We start from the raw sequence: 16,511 nt of genomic DNA on the forward strand, positions 1-16,511 counted from the left end.
AAAAAAAAAAAAAAAAAAAAAAAAAAAAAAAAAGCCAAGCAGTAAATATTTTAGGCCCAGAAGCCACATAGTGTGGCAATAACTCAACTCTCACAGCTCTACTAGACCATTATAGATGACACATAAAAAAATGCATGTGGCTGTATGCCAATAAAACTTTATTCACAAAAAGAGGCCCACAAGCCAGAGTTCGTTCACCTGATTTGGATGTTAAAGTCATAATATGGCTTTAAATGACTTTAACATTTCTGTGCCTAAACCAAATAAAAGCATGTGAATAACCCTTGTTCTTCATTGTTAGAATGTATGTTTTCAGGAGATTTCCACGTATTCTTATATATCAGGAATTATCCAAACCTGGGTCATGAAAGCAGGATGTATTCTTTGTAGAAAAGCTGTGCTTAACACAGAAGCAATTGACATGGAAAGCATTTTCTACTGTGAATAATGTAGAGGAAAGGTTCCTTTGGAATAGACAAACTTGGGTTTAAATCCTCATTTGACCATTCAGTACCATAAGATGTGGAAATAAAATTGCTTCAACTGTGTGAATCTCAGTTCCCACATGCATCAAATGAAAATAAGGGTAGATGTGTGTATGTGTGTACATCACATAATAAGTAACAAACCTAGCACACAAGCGTTAGCTCATTCTTTATAGCTATAAAGTTATCTTCTCAAATGGGAATATTCTTTAAACATAGAAATTAAAAATACAAATTTGGTCTTCAGATTCTCTACATACCACCAAAGATGACAGTACCATAACCAAAATACCAACATAAAGATGGCAGTGCAGATGGCATCCAAGCACTGAGGATAAAGCCTCAATTTCCCCCATCCTGTGCAGTGTATTCTAACCTAATTTTTTCTCTTTCCTAACACACAATACAGATCTGAGTGGGCATCATTCTTTTAATGTTCACTTCCCACTTACAACATGTAGGATCAAAGTGCTGGGCTAAGAAAATAAGTGTTTATTGAAATAATCTGCAGTTTCCCATAGGTTCAATTACTTAGAATATGGAGGACAGAAGAGTCCCTTTGACCTGGTGTCACATCACTTAACATGGATTAAAAAAAAAAAATGGCCAGGCACGGTGGCTCACGCCTGTAATCCCAGCACTTTGGGAGGCCGAGGCGGGTGGATCACAAAGTCAAGAGATCGAGGCCATCCTGGTCAACATGGTGAAACCCCATCTCTACTAAAAATACAAAAAATTAGCTGGGCATGGTGGCATGCGCCTGTAATCCCAGCTACTCAGGAGGCTGAGGCAGGAGAATTGCCTGAACCCAGGAGGTGGAGGTTGCGGTGAGCCGAGGTCGCGCCATTGCACTCCAGCCTGGGTAACAAGAGCAAAACTCTGTCTCAAAAAAAAAAAAAAAATGTAGTTGTAGCAGTCTTACATGTTGTGCTTTTGTTACTAATTCTCTCTACTAAACTATGTGGTGACCGGTGGAACATAAAAAATAATGGCCTAAGGGCTCTAGGTATAAACACTATACTGCATTTCAGTAATCTACTTTTATGCTTCTGGTACAAGGAAGATCTGGAGTAGCAGCCAATTCAACAAACGGTAGCGTGGCACAAAAGGATTGGAATCTCCAAAGAGAAGAGGATGTACAGATTTTTGAAAAGCATAATCAAAATTATAAGTGCCTGAAGTCATCTTTAGCCATGATATTAATTCGTTTTGGAATTTCAAGTAATATTAGTGAAGGGCATAAAATCCTCTGGATCACCAAAAAGGGGTGGGCTTGGTAGCAGGTTTACAAAGAAATCCTGATTAAGAGCAGGAAAATTCAGAGTCAAGGCTTCTGAGTTCAGTGTTCATCTTTCAATATAAACTTTGGCTCTTTAAGACATAATATTTTTTACTTCAATATCATTATTAATATAAAGTAGGAGTTCTCAAACTTTGGTATCTATCAGAATTGCCTTGTAGAGTCTGTTAAAAATGCAGGTACCCAGGTCTGACCCAAACCTACTGAGTAAGAATCTTTAGTTGTGAGGTCCATATCTTCTCCATTAGAGAAACTCAACTGAGCATCTTTTGACTATTAGTAATTAAAAATATAGGTTCTTAAAATCAGATAGTAATTATTATCATACTAACAAAGAAAGATGAAAATGAGTTCTTAGAAAAAGCAAACCAGTTTACTTCACATTTGTAATCTCTACATTAGTAGGATTGTTTTCATTTTGTTCTCATCATCATAGTATGTCTACATGTTTTAATCACACACACACACACACACACGCACGCACACACACACACATTTTTAACAAACTAGGCTGCCCACCCCCTTCTTAAAAGCTGGTACAATATCCTGTACATACGCGATCTGCATGGAGCATACTCAACAGTCTTTGTTCCATCTTGAAGAAAGCATGTTCCAACAGGCTCTCGCTCCTGTTTCATCTCCGTCCTCCAATGGTACAATGGGGCACAGGCCTAAAATCAAAGGATTGGTCTATGACATAAAGATTTTCTAAAAATTTAGTGTTTCAGATGCTCTATACTATTTCAGAATATAACATCACTTTCTCTTTTTTGAGATGGAGTCTCAGTCTGTTGCCCAGGCAGGAGTGCAATTTTTTTTTTTCAAAATAGCAAAATAGTTATTTCAGGTAGCATATTTCTTGATGTAATATACCATGCTAAAGGTTGAGACCTAATTAGCTTTTGAACTAAGTAACACTCACGGATGTGGAATATACCCCGTAAATTATACAGCAAATAATTTATGAAGAGAGTAAAAGAATGTGCAGTGCTTATTTTATTTACTTTCCAAATAAACTGTGACCTTTTTGTTTTCAGTATTCTAGATTTTAATACCACATGGAGCAGTAATGAATGCTTTAACAGCATAGTAATCTACCAAATGTGTAACAATTCATTTAGTGAAAAAGGTTTAATTGATTTTCTACAATACTTTTTGAAGCAAAGTGCTAACATAAGCACTGCAGAATATCAACAATGACTTATTCTATATGTACTCTGAGAACAGTGGAAGTAGGTCATAGTGGCTACTTCACATGTACTTGATACCCCAGAGTGGATGGTGTGCTCCCTTTGTTTACTGCTGCTTCTTTGTACCTTTTTCTGCCTAGAATATCCCCACTCTCAACCCCATCCTTTAGCTCCAACTGCTGAAATGTGGCACATCCTTAAAAATGCTGCTGAAATTTCACCTCCTAGGCAAATCCTTCCCTATGCAGCATAATTAGATGAAAAAATAAAGGCAATAATAAATACTATGTAAGTAATTAAAATAGGGTGAGGGCTCTCTGGGGAAATAAAGCTGAAATCTGAATGACAAGGGGCTAGCCAAGTATAAATCATAAAGACAACTAATACAAGCAGAGGGAACAGAAACACTAAGGTACTAACTGAAATGATTTGGAATGTGAAAGCATTAAAGACAAGCTTGGCTTTAGTATGTTAGATGGAATGAGAAGAGGCTGAAGACATAGCCAGTGACTTGTTTTGGTAGATGTTTTTAGGCCAGGATGAGCTTGCCATACTTATTCAGAGAGTGATAGAAAGCCACTTGACTGTTTTAATCAAGAAGGTAAAATGTTCTGGTTCACTCCGGTCCTTCTTGCAGTTAGGGTAAGGGAAGCAGCAGCAGGATGGGAAGAGCCGTTGCTCTGGTTCAAGGGGGTAATGATGGTGGCTTGTTGTAGGGTAGAAATAGCGGACACGAAGATCTACTAATAAATGTGAGATATATTTTTGAGGCAGATTGCGAGCGCTCGCTAGCGAATAGGGCGGAAAGCCATGCTTCCAAATAAATTGGGAAAGATATATATAATAGATTTTTATTTGTTTCTCTTCTTTGATGGAAAGAAAGAAGAGTCCTATTTTGGCCATGTTCATTTGGAAGCCAAAATGTAGTCTGGTAATATGCCTTTAAGGATCCAGAGAGAATTAAAAACTAGAGGTACAGATTTGGGCATTATACTTACAGCCACAAGATGGCTAGGAACCTCGAGGTAAAAGTTGTAGTTAAAAGAAGCAAAGGGGGCCAAATGGAGATCAAGGACTCCCCAATATTTGGAAATTGAACAAAAGAAGAGCCATTAAAGGAGGCTACAAAAGAGCAGTCAGTAAAATAGGAGAAAAACCAGGAAAACACAGGTCACAGAAATCAAGCGAACAATTTACTTTAAAAAGAAGGGTTGTTGACCATTCTGAATTATACTGAGAATGCAAGAAAGATAAAAAAGAGATACTGGCAGAAAAAACAGAACATTACGGCATGTATGTATGTAGATACGTATAAATGCTAGTGGATTTCAGTGACCTGAAAGTCAGTGGTGACATAGGAAAGGGAATGTGAAGAACTAGGATGGCTACTATAGAAAACATTTCAGAAAGTGTCTGAGAAGAGGAGCAGAGGAATGGACAGGGCATAGAGGGAGATGAGGTGAAGGAAGGTTGTAATTTTTTTTTCTTTGTTCTGTATCCTACTTCAACATCATGTTGTATTTTCAAAGAGAGGAAATACTGAAGCATTTGTCAACCAAAGCCACACTTCCTATAATCGGTTGGGTGGAAATAAACTGATGGGAACTATCAAGTGGGGCAGGTAAAACAATGTAGGAATGAGGGTGAAAAGAAGTGGAAATCTGTTCAGAAGGGCAACAGAGATGGCCTCCCTGGATAGAGTGGCCTTTGATACGAGCTATCTTATGTTGTTAAACACTGCAGCGCCCTTGAGCACTGAATTTTACTATCAGCCTGAAAACATAAAATCGTCTGAGTCTTCACATAGACTAAACTCACCTGTGAGTAAATATCCAGAATACTTACCAAAATTTTATCCTGTTTTGACCTCACAGATGCTCCAAACCACTGATGGGACTTAAATTCCAATGGATCATCCTTGGCATAATTTCTATCACCTAAAAAAGAATATTGTGGGGGGTAAGACACAAAATTATTATTAGAAATAAATGTAACAGTTTATTTCTATTCAGACAGGTTGAGAAATAGTACACCTTTGATTAATCAAATACTCTACTGATTATTTTTCTCATATACACTTTATACATATTAGAGACTTTCAACTAATCAGAAACATAGAATACATGATGATCCAAAAGTGTCTCAGTGCTATTATTGGCCCCATTAATTATAACACACATGAATGAAAAAGCAATTGTCAGTAAAGTTTTCCAGTTGCTCAACTGTTAGATAACTAACTATTAAGCAAATTATTATGGTCACCTATTCCCAGACGTTCTTTCTGTGGCATAACAATATTTATGAAAATTAAAGGCTATGAAACACCTTTGTGTAAAATGGTATAAAAGACAAGACTGAGACGTGTGCCTACGACAACAATGCAAGAGTGAGAATCCAGGAGACTTGATTTGGTTGGTAGAAAAAAGAATTCAATATGGCACACTATACTCAAACATTTATTTTTATTACTTCAGTCCTCACTATTGAGAAAATTATTTCTGTACACTAAAACTCCAACGTCAAAAACAAAATTTTGCATTGGGACAGACCAAACATCACTATATTCTTACCAATACAAGTACACCTACCTACAGGACACACGGGATAGAGTCCTCAAAAATGTCAACATCATGAAAGACAAAAAGAGCAGAAAACACTTCCAGATTGAAAGAGACCAATAAGACATAGTGACCAAATGCAAGATGAATTTTGATTGAATTTTGTGTCCAAATAACTTTTTTCAAAGTTACAGAGGACCTTATCGAAATCATTGTGGAAATTTGAATTGTGAACTGCAGAGTACATAACAGTAATAATGTATAATTCAGCAATAATTACATTGTTACTATTAATATTATTCATGATTCATTTCTAACGTGATGACTGTATTGTAGTTATATGAGAAAATGTCCTAGTTTACATGAGATGCATGCTGCACTATTTAGGGGTAAGTGTAAGAATGTCTGTAGCAATGGGTGAAGCTAAGTGAACAGTGTATTGTTTGATGTTCATTGCATTACTGAAATTCAAATTTTCTATAGGTTTGAAAATTTTCAAAATAATTTTTTAAAACATAGCAATCAACAAGTACAAAACATATGCACAAGACCAGTGGTACTTTCTTTCCTTTTTAACATTTACTGTATTTACTTTAATTATAAAAGCCTTACGCATTGCAAAACAAACTAATACATTAAACAAGGCTGTAAATAAAGATAAATCTAAATACCAAACCCCACCATAAAGAAATTACCTCTGTTAACACATTAGTATCTATCCTAAAGACTTGTTTCATAAATACATGCATGTCCTTTTATATGTAAAAAAGATATTAAGTCAATATTTAAGATGACATTATTAAATAAATATACATACATTTCCCCCCTTAATATGCCACTTATAAAGGCAGATCTATGGTATCATTTTCATTGTTGTGTAGTATACCATTATACAGCCATAGAATACTTTTTTAATCAATCCCCATATCTCCCTCAATTTCAAATTTAGGAATATTTCTCTTTTGGGATTGCAGTAGTGTGATCACTGCTCACGGCAGCCTCAACCTCCTGGGCTCGAACAATCCTCCCACCTCAGCCTCAAGAGCAGCTGGATCTACAGGTGTATGCTACCATGTTTGGCTAATTTTTGTATTTTTCTGTAGAAACAGGGTTTCATCATGTTGTCTAGCCTAGTCTTGACCTCCTGGGCTCAAGGAGGTCAAATCTCCCAAAGTGCTGGGATGATATACTTATTTTTACGTTCAAGGGTTCTCTTAACCTTCGTCCCCAGTCTCTGAAACAAGTCATGCTTATTCCCACCTGCAGGCATTTGTGTCCGAGGTCCTCTTGCCTAGAAACTTTATTCCCTCCACTCTGGATTCCTATCCTAACTGAAAATTCAGGTGGGTTTGTCTATTCATGATGCTAACCCATGGTGAAATGGTAGTCTGCCTCTTATGGAAACATTTGTCTAACACAAGAGATAATTTATAGGAATAAGCAATTATGGTGGAAAATAGTACAAGAACCCATAAAGAGTTATAGGAAAGTGAGGGCACAGTACAAGTGAGGGAATGTTTTCTGGGGCAAGAGAAAAATGTTGTGCAAAGAGATGAAAGATTGAATTTTTATAGAGAACTGTGAGTTGCTTAACTAGAGAGAATGGTCAGGAAGGGAGTTGTTATCAAGAGCCTTTTTCTCTTTTTCGAGATGGAGTCTTGCTCTGTCATTCAGGCTGGAGTGCAGTGGCGTGATCTCAGCTCACTGCAACCTCCACCTCCTGGGTTCAAGCAATTCTCTTGTCTCAGCCTCCAGAGTAGCTGGGATTACAGGTGCATGCCACCACACCCAGCTACTTTTTTGTACTTTCAGTAGAGACAGGGTTTCACCATGTTAGCCAGCCTGGTCTTGAATTCCTGACCTCAGGTGATCTGCCCACCTCAGCCTCTCAAAGTGCTGGGATCACAGGCATGAGCCACCTTGGACAGAGAAGAGTCTTTTTTTCTTAATTGATATATACTTTTACATATTCATGGTTATGTTCATGAACATAGTTATGTTCAATACATATAATGTATACTTATCAGTTCAGAGTAATAAGCATTTTATCATCTTGAAATTTAGTACTTTTTTGTGTTGGGAACATTCAATATCTTCCTTCTACCTATTTGAAATTAGATAATACATTATTTTTCACTATAATAATCCCACAATGGTAGAGAACACCAGAACTTACTCCTCCTGTCTAGCTGTAATTTCGTGTCTTTAAACAAATTCTATTTTCCCAATCTCCCTGCCTTTCCCAGCCTCTAGTATCTTCTGCATTTTACTTCTATGAGATCAACTTTTCTTAGCTTCTACATATAGTGAAAACATGCAGTGTTTACTTTTCTGTTCCTGGCTTACTTCATTTAATATAATATCCTCCAGTTCCATCCATGTTGCCATAAATGACAGATTTCATTCTTTTTATGGCTGAACACACATATGCACATATACCAAATTTTTCCATTGTGTATGCATATATGCATATTCCTGAACACACACAGGAATATAAATACACATACCCTATATATATGTAGATATATACGTATATATATTATACACATATATATGTATACACACACATATACGTGTGTGTATATACACATACACACACCATGTTTTCTTTACCTATTCATCTGTTGTTAGACACCTGAATTGATTCCATATCTTTGTGACTGTGAATAGCGTTCCAATAAATACAGGGGCACAGATGTCTCTTTGATATACTGATTTTCTTTCCTTTAGTTAAATGCCTGGAAGTGGGATTGCCAGATCATATGGTACCCCCATTTGCAGTTTTTGAAGAACTTCCACACTGTACTCCATAGTAGCTGTATTAATGTACATTCCCACTTTTGTCAAGAGCCTTTATGCCATGCTAAGAATGGGCTTTATGGGATTTTTGAATTGCATTCTATGCTATGCACTTTTTTCTCAATTATTATATTCCTGAAAAGCGAAGTTTCTCTTTTGTTAATGGTTATCCAATCTCTCCCTACTACTTTGAAAATTCGCCTCCATAAATGCTTTTCTTAACTAACGTTATTTCTCTTTATATTTGCATATGGAAGCACAGGATGCTGCTGGGCCCTCTCAAGCAGCATAGGCTTGCACAGCTACCACGTTCTGTTTCCCATTGTTTTAAAAAAGTGTCAAAAGCATCCCTTGGCATAACAATTATGGGTATCTGTCTTTGTGGACATCAGCCTTAACTTAAGCTAGAAAATTCATGCAAAATCAATACAAACTTGACCTATCTTTTTGGAAATCAAAGTAGTCCAGTATATCTGGATATAATGCATTGGCATACACTGGCACCCAAAACTTAGTTAAGGATCTTTAAAAAGAAAAACATCATCCACTGCTTTCAATGCCTTCAGCTGCAACAGAATTACAATCTCAAATTACCATCTTTTTAGGAAGTTTGCTCATTAGGAAGTTTTTCTTTACTAATCAAAATTGTTTTTCTGGAGACCAAGTCTTAAAATCCTTGATTCAATGTTACATAGAAGTTTCACCCAAAGGAAGTGTAAACAGAGTGGGGAAAGAGAAAGCAAAAGAAAGCCTGCTCGCCACACAAACTGACGAGAAGTTCATTCATGACCTGGCTGAAACTGGCAGCTATCCTGGGGCATATGAGTGAAGTAAATATTTTGAATCACAGCCTGAATTCAGCATTTAGGATGATGTTGGACCTCCTCAGATGGCCTGGACTATTCTGACACTCTTGAAAAAGAAATAGGACACAGACAACTACAGAAACTCAAGGGCTGGAAGAAATGCTTCCTCAGGCAACAGACAAGAATACAAAGATTTCTGCCCATAATCATAAAACACATTGGAAGATTAGCTCTGTTCACCCAGATAAATAAAACAGAAAAAAGAGTATCTCATACAATAAATAATTTTAATTATCTAAATAAATAAAAGTATTTATTTAAATAACCTAAATATTAAATATTTTATTTAATAATCTTTAAATCTCAAGTAGAGAAGAAATTGCTCTGCATTATATAAATTAACATAAGGCTCTATACTATCACTTTAAAAAATACAGAGGAAAACTTTGCTAGAGAAACTTGAAGTTAATAAGCAAGTAAATCACCAGAGACTTGAAAATTTCATGTCTACTTTTCCAGGTTTTGAAACATGCCATTAGCATTTTTTTTTGTCATTTGCATTTTATCAAACTCCCATTACTGCATGCTTGAGGACAAAGGCAAACAAGAAAAGCAGATTGTCGTAGCTTTCGACTCTACCCCTTAGTAGCAGCCAATGCTTTTCCCTGGTGTTTCCAAAGGCATTGTCAACACATTCGGGATTCAAATTGCTGGACAATTATGGGCAATGCTTATTTTTAAAATACAATTACCTTCTTATCCTAAGTAAAATGTTTTGTTTCTTCTTTTCATGCCAAAAGAACATCCCTTGGAACAAGATTATGTCACCTTTTCATGAAAAGGCCAAAGTGAACAAGAATGCTACAGCCTTATAAAAGCAAGACAGCAAACTTCCATTTCGAAACTAAATGTGATTTTAGTCCCTTGGTTCCTAATCATTACTATGACTTGTGTGAGTAATGACATAATTCAGGTCCTTAAAGAACTTATTTTTAGCTTAAAAAAAAAAAAGGAAAAAGAAAAAAAAAAGGCTACTAAAACAACGCCACCCTCTATTTACCCTTTAATAGAACAGACAATTCACAGATTTTCTTAAGCAGCTTTTTACTTCAAACATCGCTTCTGTTTAGCTGCACTTCCTGTAACAAATTTGCTTGGAAAAAAAAATCTTCAAATAAAGCATACTTATTTATTACGTAAAAATTGGCAGGTTAGTGGAAGAACTCTTTGAGCATCCAATTATATATTTAAATAAATCATGGGTACCTCCAATGCCTAAATGAGAGTAATATACCATTAAGGGAGACAGTTAAGTCTTTGTTTCTCAAGGAGAAAAATAATACATAATTATATAAAATATTTTCAGAGAGCCATAAATAAGGAAAATTTGGGAGAAAATAATTTAGAGGTCAGACAACTACTGTTATCATGCATTTATTTGTAACCCAATGTTATTTTGAAATAATACATTTCATTGATTCAGAGCTGCAAATATTCAGATACTAACATGCCTAAAATCTGAATGTGTACAATAGTCAATGGTGACATATTTATAATGGTGACATTTTCAGCATTTTTAGTTGTGCATAAATAGTAGTACATTTTAACATCAAGGGAACCTTTACTTTCACAGTTAACTGATTTTTGACAAAGATGCCACGCAAATTCAGTGGCAAAGAAATAGTCTTTTTAACTAATGGTGCTGGGACAACTGGATACTCATACACAGAAAAATTAATTTGGAACCCTACCTTAAACCGTACCAAAAAATTAACTCAAAATAGATTACAGACATTTTTAAATGTAAGAGCTAAAACTATAAAACTCTTAGAAGAAAATAAGGAAAGAAATCTGCATAAACTCGGGTTAGGCAATGATTTAGAAAACCAAAAGCATAAGTGATAAAAGAGTAGACACATTAGCCAATTAAAATTAAAAACTTTTGTGCTTAAAAAGTGAAAAGATAACCCAAAAATTGAGAAAATTACTTATCAAATACTGGATAAAAAACTTGTATCAAGAATAATATGGAAAAAAAAAACCTTCTACAACTCAACAAAACAACCAAATTAAAAATGAGCAAACAATTTGAATAGATGTTTCTCCAAAGAAGAAACAGCTAGCAAGCACAAGAAAAGATGTTCAACATTATTCATTATCAGGCAAATGCAAATCAAAACCACAATAAAATACAGTTTCATACTCATTAGGATGGTTATTACAATATAAAAAGGACAGAATATGAGTGTCAATAAGGATATGGAGACACTGAAACCCTCATACATTACTAACAGAAATGTAAAATGGTGCAGTCACTTTTGAAAATAGTTTGACAGTTCTAAAAAAGATAAATATAGATTACCATATGATGCAGCAATTCCACTCCTAGACGTCTCTCCAAGAGAAAGGAAAACATATGTCCACACAAAGATTTGCACATGAATGTTCATAGCGTATGAACATTCACAACAGCCAAGAGGCGGAAAACACTCAAATGTGCACCTACTGGTATAAAAAAAAAGTTTATTCATTCAGTTGAATACTGTTAGGCAATAAAAATGGGATGCAGCACTGACACATGCTACAATATAAATGACTATGTATCACATAATCCTAGTTATATAAAATATCCAAAGCCAAATATATGTAGACACAGAAAGTAAATTAATAGCTGCTTAGGGCTGGAGGCACAAATGAGGAGAGATTGATGTTGGTCACATTTCTTTTTAGGGTAATGGAGATGCTCTGGAATTAGACTGTAGTAAGGCTATAAAACTCTATAAATATAGTAAAATTCATTGAATTATACATTTAAAACAGGTCAATGTTGTGGTAAATTATATGTCAATAAAGCTGTTTTTAAAACTGACAAATGTGTCAGGAGGAAAAGTAGCTGCAACGTTGAACAGAAATGTATGTGTATAATAAAGACTTTTTCAAAATTAAAAACAGATGTGTTAGAAGAGTAATAGACCAAGAATAAAAACGGATAATAGAAAACAAAATTTAAAAACCCAGAAAGAGCTAATAAGCATATGAAAAAAGACTCAAGCCTTACCAGAAATGACAGAAATGTAAATTAAAACAAGATATATGTTTCACTTGTCAGACAAAGAAAGATAGTATCAAATTTGGTTCAAAGATTGCTTGTGTCAATATTTTCCTATTTGGCAAATATGAATCAGAAGTCCTGAAACACACATTCCTTTGGCTTCTAAATTTAATTTTAAAAAATTAACTAAAAAAACCATTTTGCAATATGAACTAAGACTAATAAACATGTTCAAAGTTTTATCATAATAGTAAAACAACAGAATGCCCAACAGAATAGGAGACAGAGTAAACGATAACTTTACATATTTTGTGTATTTATTCACAGACACACACACACACACATACACACACACACACACACACACACACACACACACACACACACGGAATATACACAGGCCACAAGGTACATGACAAATACACACACAAAAGTATATCCTATGGCCACTGGTTTCCTGAGCGGTGAAATTTAGGTAGGTCTGGTTTTCTCATATTTTTATCAATGGATTTGCGTTATTTATAAAATGTTTTAAAGGTTTTCAAAAAAGTAGTGTGGATAAGTATCCCTCAATTCTCATATTCAAAAGCTTAGTTTGAAGCTCCTATATTCCCTCTTAATTAACTTTATGTTTACATTTTCATCTCATACATATAGTTTTAGTTCATAAAATACAAGAAAAACTTTAATCATGCAAGCTCTTCTTTTTTTAAGCATTAACGTTCCTAGGAACTTCTATTCTATGTTATGGAATCAAACTATTAGAGTAGAATATTGCAAAATATAATTAATTTAAAAAATTAACATTCTAGATACTACTGAAGACTAAAATGGTGGTTAATGATTTATTTGCTTTAGTAAGGAAGTACAGTTCCTTAATTTTTTAAGTAGTAGTAAGATATTAGAACTAGTACTATTCATGAAAGGACAATTTGCTTTATAAACTTCCAAAGTGTCTTCAAATGTCTCTTGAAGCTTACCTATACTGACTTAAAATGGCCAAGAGACCAAGGTCCCCAAATCCAAAGTGTTTGAAAAATTTATCATTTATATATACAAAAATAAGTTTTGCAACCATAATCCATAGACATGCACAAGTGTTATTAATTTATATAGAACTATCCAGAAACATCTTTTACATAAAATAAGATACAGCTGTTATCTACAAATAAACAAGAAGAATCGGAAAACAGAACCAGAAGAAAACAGGATGAAGCTCATTTCACTGGGATTGGTATTCATTGAGTTAGTTAGTTATTACCACCACAGCGAATAAAGAATCAAAATCTCCCTCTTCTTCATGAGTAATTCTGATGGTCCTGCTGGAGTGCAGCACAGAGAATACAGGCCTTTTGAAAACACTCACTGCTTTATCAATGCTGGTTTGTTTCCTTCCAGTGATGAAAAGGAAATGATCCTGAAAGCATCTAACATTTTAAGACAGAAACTCTTTACTGCGGATTTAAAAAAAAAAAAAAAAAAGCCAATCGTATGTTAAGTCCTAAAAGAATGGGTCTGAGTCAGATCACGGTGAGCAGGGAAAGAAACAGACTTTAAAAGAGCTTATGAGTTTAGTTTCAGTAAAACACTGAAAACATCAAAATACTGACTAATTGTATGACTGTCAATTAGTAATAAAGGGATTGGACTAAATGATTTCTAAGGTCCTTGCCAGCTCTCTGTGTAATTCTGTAACAGGGGATGACAGATTATAGCAGGAGAAACATTTTTATTAAAAAAAAATTCTTAATATAAATTTGTTTTGTATTAAGGGAAGGGAGAATTTTTTTTTTTTTTTTAGCTTTTTAATTTACAGGACAGTTGCAACTGTAGAAATACCTAGATACAACTCTGGAAGACAGAAAATTCACGAATAGGAGGAAGTAAAACTTAGGAGGTTAGTTTAGGGTCTGCCTAAGTGTTTTAATTGCAATGAGATGGAAATTGGACGGCACAGGCTAGAAAACCGCTACATGTTTTATATTCTCTAGTAAATACAAAGCCTAGTTATACCCAGAAAATACTCCACAGCATTTTTCTCGACTATAGAACTGGCATGGCCAAGGTTTGCTGTCAGCCTACACCTAGGCCCTTCTAGGAACAAATGGTAAGCATTCCAGCAAGCCGTTTGGGGTAGGAAGAATAGTAATCTGACCTCCACCCTTCAGTATGACAGAAATGGTTAGTGGTAGGTGACATCCATTCATTGTATTTGGAATATAAAGGTAGGAGTTTCTTCTTTAAAAAAAAAAAAGAAAAAAGAAAAAAAAAACATACTTAACAAACAGGCAGGTAGGCCTACATGTCTAAGCAAAGAGACTTTGGTAAGGTGGTGATATATGGTCTCTTTTCTCAATGCAGATTAGCAGTCTATCTTTTTGAGAAAAAAACCCAAAAAGCACACTACTAAGAAACATGGCCAAGGATCAGTCTGTCAGTAACATCTGCTTCCCTAGAAAAGGAAAACATGTTATAAGAAGGGGATTTTCACAAATGTCACAATAACACAAGTTGAAACGCAAACCAAGCTATAATCCATTTAAGAATATCTATAATTATCTTTATTTCTTTCCTTTTCCATAATTATTTATTTCCGTACAGTTCTAGTACCAGCACAACATAAACAATTCTTTTTTCACCTGTATAATGCTTTCTTGTTTATAAAGTATTGAAAGTAATGGCAAAAATCACAATTACTTTTGCACCAATCTAATACTTTCATAGACTTTATCTTTTTAAAAAAAAGTCAGACATGAGGTCTCATTATGTTGCCCAGGCTGGTCTCAAACTCTTGGACTCAAGCAATCCTCCTGCCTCTGCCTCCCAAAGTGCTGGGTTTACAGGCATAAGCCACCAGGCCACCATGCCCGACCAACATTATCTCATTTGATCTACATGGCAACCCAGAGAGGTAGGTATTACGCTTATTTGACAAATGGGGAAATTGAGGATGGTGCTTGCCCCAGGTCACAGCTAATAAGTATTAGCACCTGAATCTGAGCCTACATCTTCTAAATCTAGTTTACATTCCTTATAACCAAAGCTGCCAAGGGAAACAGAACAAGAGAGACAGCAATGCCTACTTATATAAGCATGGTTATTGCCTCAGCATACCTTGCAATTCAACCAGTATCAATTGTAGCTTACACTTGTAATCCTAGCACTTTGGGAGGCTGAGATGGGAGCATCACTTGAGGCCAACAGTTTTAGACCAGCCTGGTCAACACAGTGAGACCCCATCTCTCTTTTTTAAAGAAAAAAATAATAAATAATTATAAAAGAAAATACATAAAAGGGCACTGTGGTAGATGGAATAATGTCCCTAAGATATTCAACTTCCAATTCCCAGAAGCTGACACATAAATATGTGACCTTACGAGGCAAAAAGGACTTTGCAGAGGTGATCAAATTAAGGGCCTTGAAATAAGAGATAAGTCTCGATTATCTGGGTGGACCCATTATAATCATGACAGGGAGGCAGAAGGGTCAATGTTCAAGTAATGCAGCATGAGAAAGACCCCAGTAGCTATTGCTGGCTTTGAAGATAAGGGAAGGAATCACAAGACAAAGAATGCCAATGGCTCTACAAGCTGGAAATGGCAAGGAAACAGTTTCTCACCTTGATTTAGCCCAGTGAATCCATTGTGGACATCTGACCTCCGTAACTGAAGATAACAAATTTGTTCTTTGGTAACTGATGACAACAGTAATAGGAAACTAATGCGGCCATGAAGGCAAAACTGAGGTAACAGACTGCATGAACAGACTAGCTTGCTATATCAATAGTCTGGATATTGTTTTGCATTGCAATCTATTACAGTTTTGGAATAACTTTACTACTGAAAATACATAGATCATTAATCCCTAAACTAAATCATGTAATTAATCTTTTCTTCAGTTCCACTTTTCCACATCCACTTGTGAGTTTTCTATGTGTTAATCATCTTAGACTAAAACAAAGAAATCATACCCCAAAATAACTCTTTCACTGTCACTAATTCCACCACATATCAAAGCTCACATTATTCTTTCAATTTAGGGGAAAAATATTCCATGATTATGCAGATCTTGTTTAAAATCTATAAATTATGAAGAGTCACTGGATGAAAAGATTTAAAAATCCAGGAGGGCAACTGCCATTTCAAAGGCAAGTTGTAATATTTCCATCATTGCATGAATATATAAAATAGGAAACTTTTTAAACATTTTAGTTGTGGCTTCGTTTATACATTCTATCAAGCAAATTTGGGGGAAAAAGAAAAATACAGATGACAAGCAAGAGTCAAAATCTTGAAAGAAAACTAACAGTGTAGCACATTTT

The 16,511-nt window shown here is 35.2% G+C and overlaps 1 protein-coding gene across 1 annotated transcript in view; it reads right to left on the reverse strand.

Moving 5' to 3' along the window:
- Positions 1-16,511, reverse strand: part of ITGAV (integrin subunit alpha V) — an 88,901-nt gene that overhangs the window by 51,922 nt on the left and 20,468 nt on the right. The window contains exons 3-4 of the mRNA XM_017545059.2: positions 4,821-4,912; positions 2,342-2,456 (exon numbers count right to left, since the gene is read on the reverse strand). Of these exons, the coding sequence (XP_017400548.1) occupies positions 2,342-2,456; positions 4,821-4,912 (207 nt within the window). The remainder of the gene's footprint in view (positions 1-2,341; positions 2,457-4,820; positions 4,913-16,511) is intronic.

Source organism: Cebus imitator, unplaced genomic scaffold (assembly GCF_001604975.1).
Source record: "Cebus imitator isolate Cc_AM_T3 unplaced genomic scaffold, Cebus_imitator-1.0 Scaffold176, whole genome shotgun sequence".
Classification (NCBI taxonomy): Eukaryota; Metazoa; Chordata; class Mammalia; order Primates; family Cebidae; genus Cebus; species Cebus imitator.